The 1,133-nt window shown below is 59.2% G+C and overlaps 1 protein-coding gene across 1 annotated transcript in view; it reads right to left on the bottom strand.

Annotated features, from left to right (window-relative positions):
• The window catches only part of BPIFB3 (BPI fold containing family B member 3), an 18,739-nt gene that overhangs the window by 11,718 nt on the left and 5,888 nt on the right, over positions 1–1,133 (bottom strand). The window contains exon 6 of the mRNA XM_014456572.2: positions 210–273. Coding sequence (XP_014312058.1) covers positions 210–273 — 64 coding nt within the window. The remainder of the gene's footprint in view (positions 1–209; positions 274–1,133) is intronic.

Below are 1,133 nucleotides of genomic sequence, written 5' to 3'. Positions count from 1 at the left end.
CCCCAAACCCCCCCCCCCCCCCCCCCGCCCCATACACACAGACTCACAGGCGGCACTTGAGCTGTGTGGGCAGCCAGGATGGATTACCTGGTGGGCGTGGAAGGGAAGAACAGCCTAATCCTGCCTGGCGCCCAGATTTACGCAAAGCCAGGGGAGGAGGGGCCCCGCCGGGCACAGGGGCACGCCTGGCCCGAGGCCCCCACACTCACCAGTCCCGGCAGCACCTTGAAGAGTGTCTGTTCCGCGAGCCCAAGGAGCGGTGTGGGCAGCAGCCTGGGAGAGCGAGAAGCCTGAGCGTGTGGCCAGCACACGGGACGGTGCCAACCTGGGCCACGGGCAGGGCGCTGGCTGGGACTTTGGAGACGGGGTTTAAACCTTGGCTCTGCCTCACCATGAGGCCCAGGGGAGGGTTTCCGTTTCCCCGTTTGTACAGTGCCTGCCTCGCAGAGCTGTTGCTGCCAAGATTAGATATGAGTGTCTACGCATCAGGTACACAGTCTGCTCAATAAACATCGGTTCCTTTTGTCTCCTCCAGCATTTGTACATAAGGTGACATTTGAACCTAGAGCAGCACCCGGCTTCGAGTGCGGGTTCAATAAATATTTGTTAAATGAATGAGTGTTTGAAGAAGGAAGGGAGGAAGGCAGGAGAGGGTGGTCTGTGGATGAGAAGGTCTGTTTAAAGATTATAGGGGCACAGAGGGAGGGGTGACAACCACAGAACCACAACCACAGGACACCAGCACCACCCTGGGCTCCATTCCCTCCAAGGCCCCCATAGCCCACTGGAGCAGCAGGAAGCCAATGGGATTTTAGGACCCCAAAGACCCTCTCTGGAATCCCCGTATTAGGGCCCTTCTGGAGACAGGAGCAACCCTGGCCCACCCGACTCCTGGGAGCTAAGACAGAGCTGTCTGATTACCCTTCGCTGCTCAGGGCCACCCAACAAAGATGGGGTAGGGTGTGCGATTAGGCCTGGAATGTAGACACTAATGGGGAGACACAGAGTGTGAGGCCGGGGAGGAGGCAGGTGCCCCCAAGGGTGGGTGCAGAGCCCTGGGAAAGCCTGGGACCTAATTCCAGAGACCAGCCCACCTCCATCCCTGCCTCAATCTGATGTGTGAGCTTGGGCAC

The sequence above is a fragment of the Myotis lucifugus genome, unplaced genomic scaffold, assembly GCF_000147115.1.
Source record: "Myotis lucifugus unplaced genomic scaffold, Myoluc2.0 scaffold_60, whole genome shotgun sequence".
In the NCBI taxonomy this organism is placed as follows: domain Eukaryota; kingdom Metazoa; phylum Chordata; class Mammalia; order Chiroptera; family Vespertilionidae; genus Myotis; species Myotis lucifugus.
Note: the sequence above shows the minus strand (reverse complement) of the source record. Positions and strands in the feature narration are given on the sequence as shown.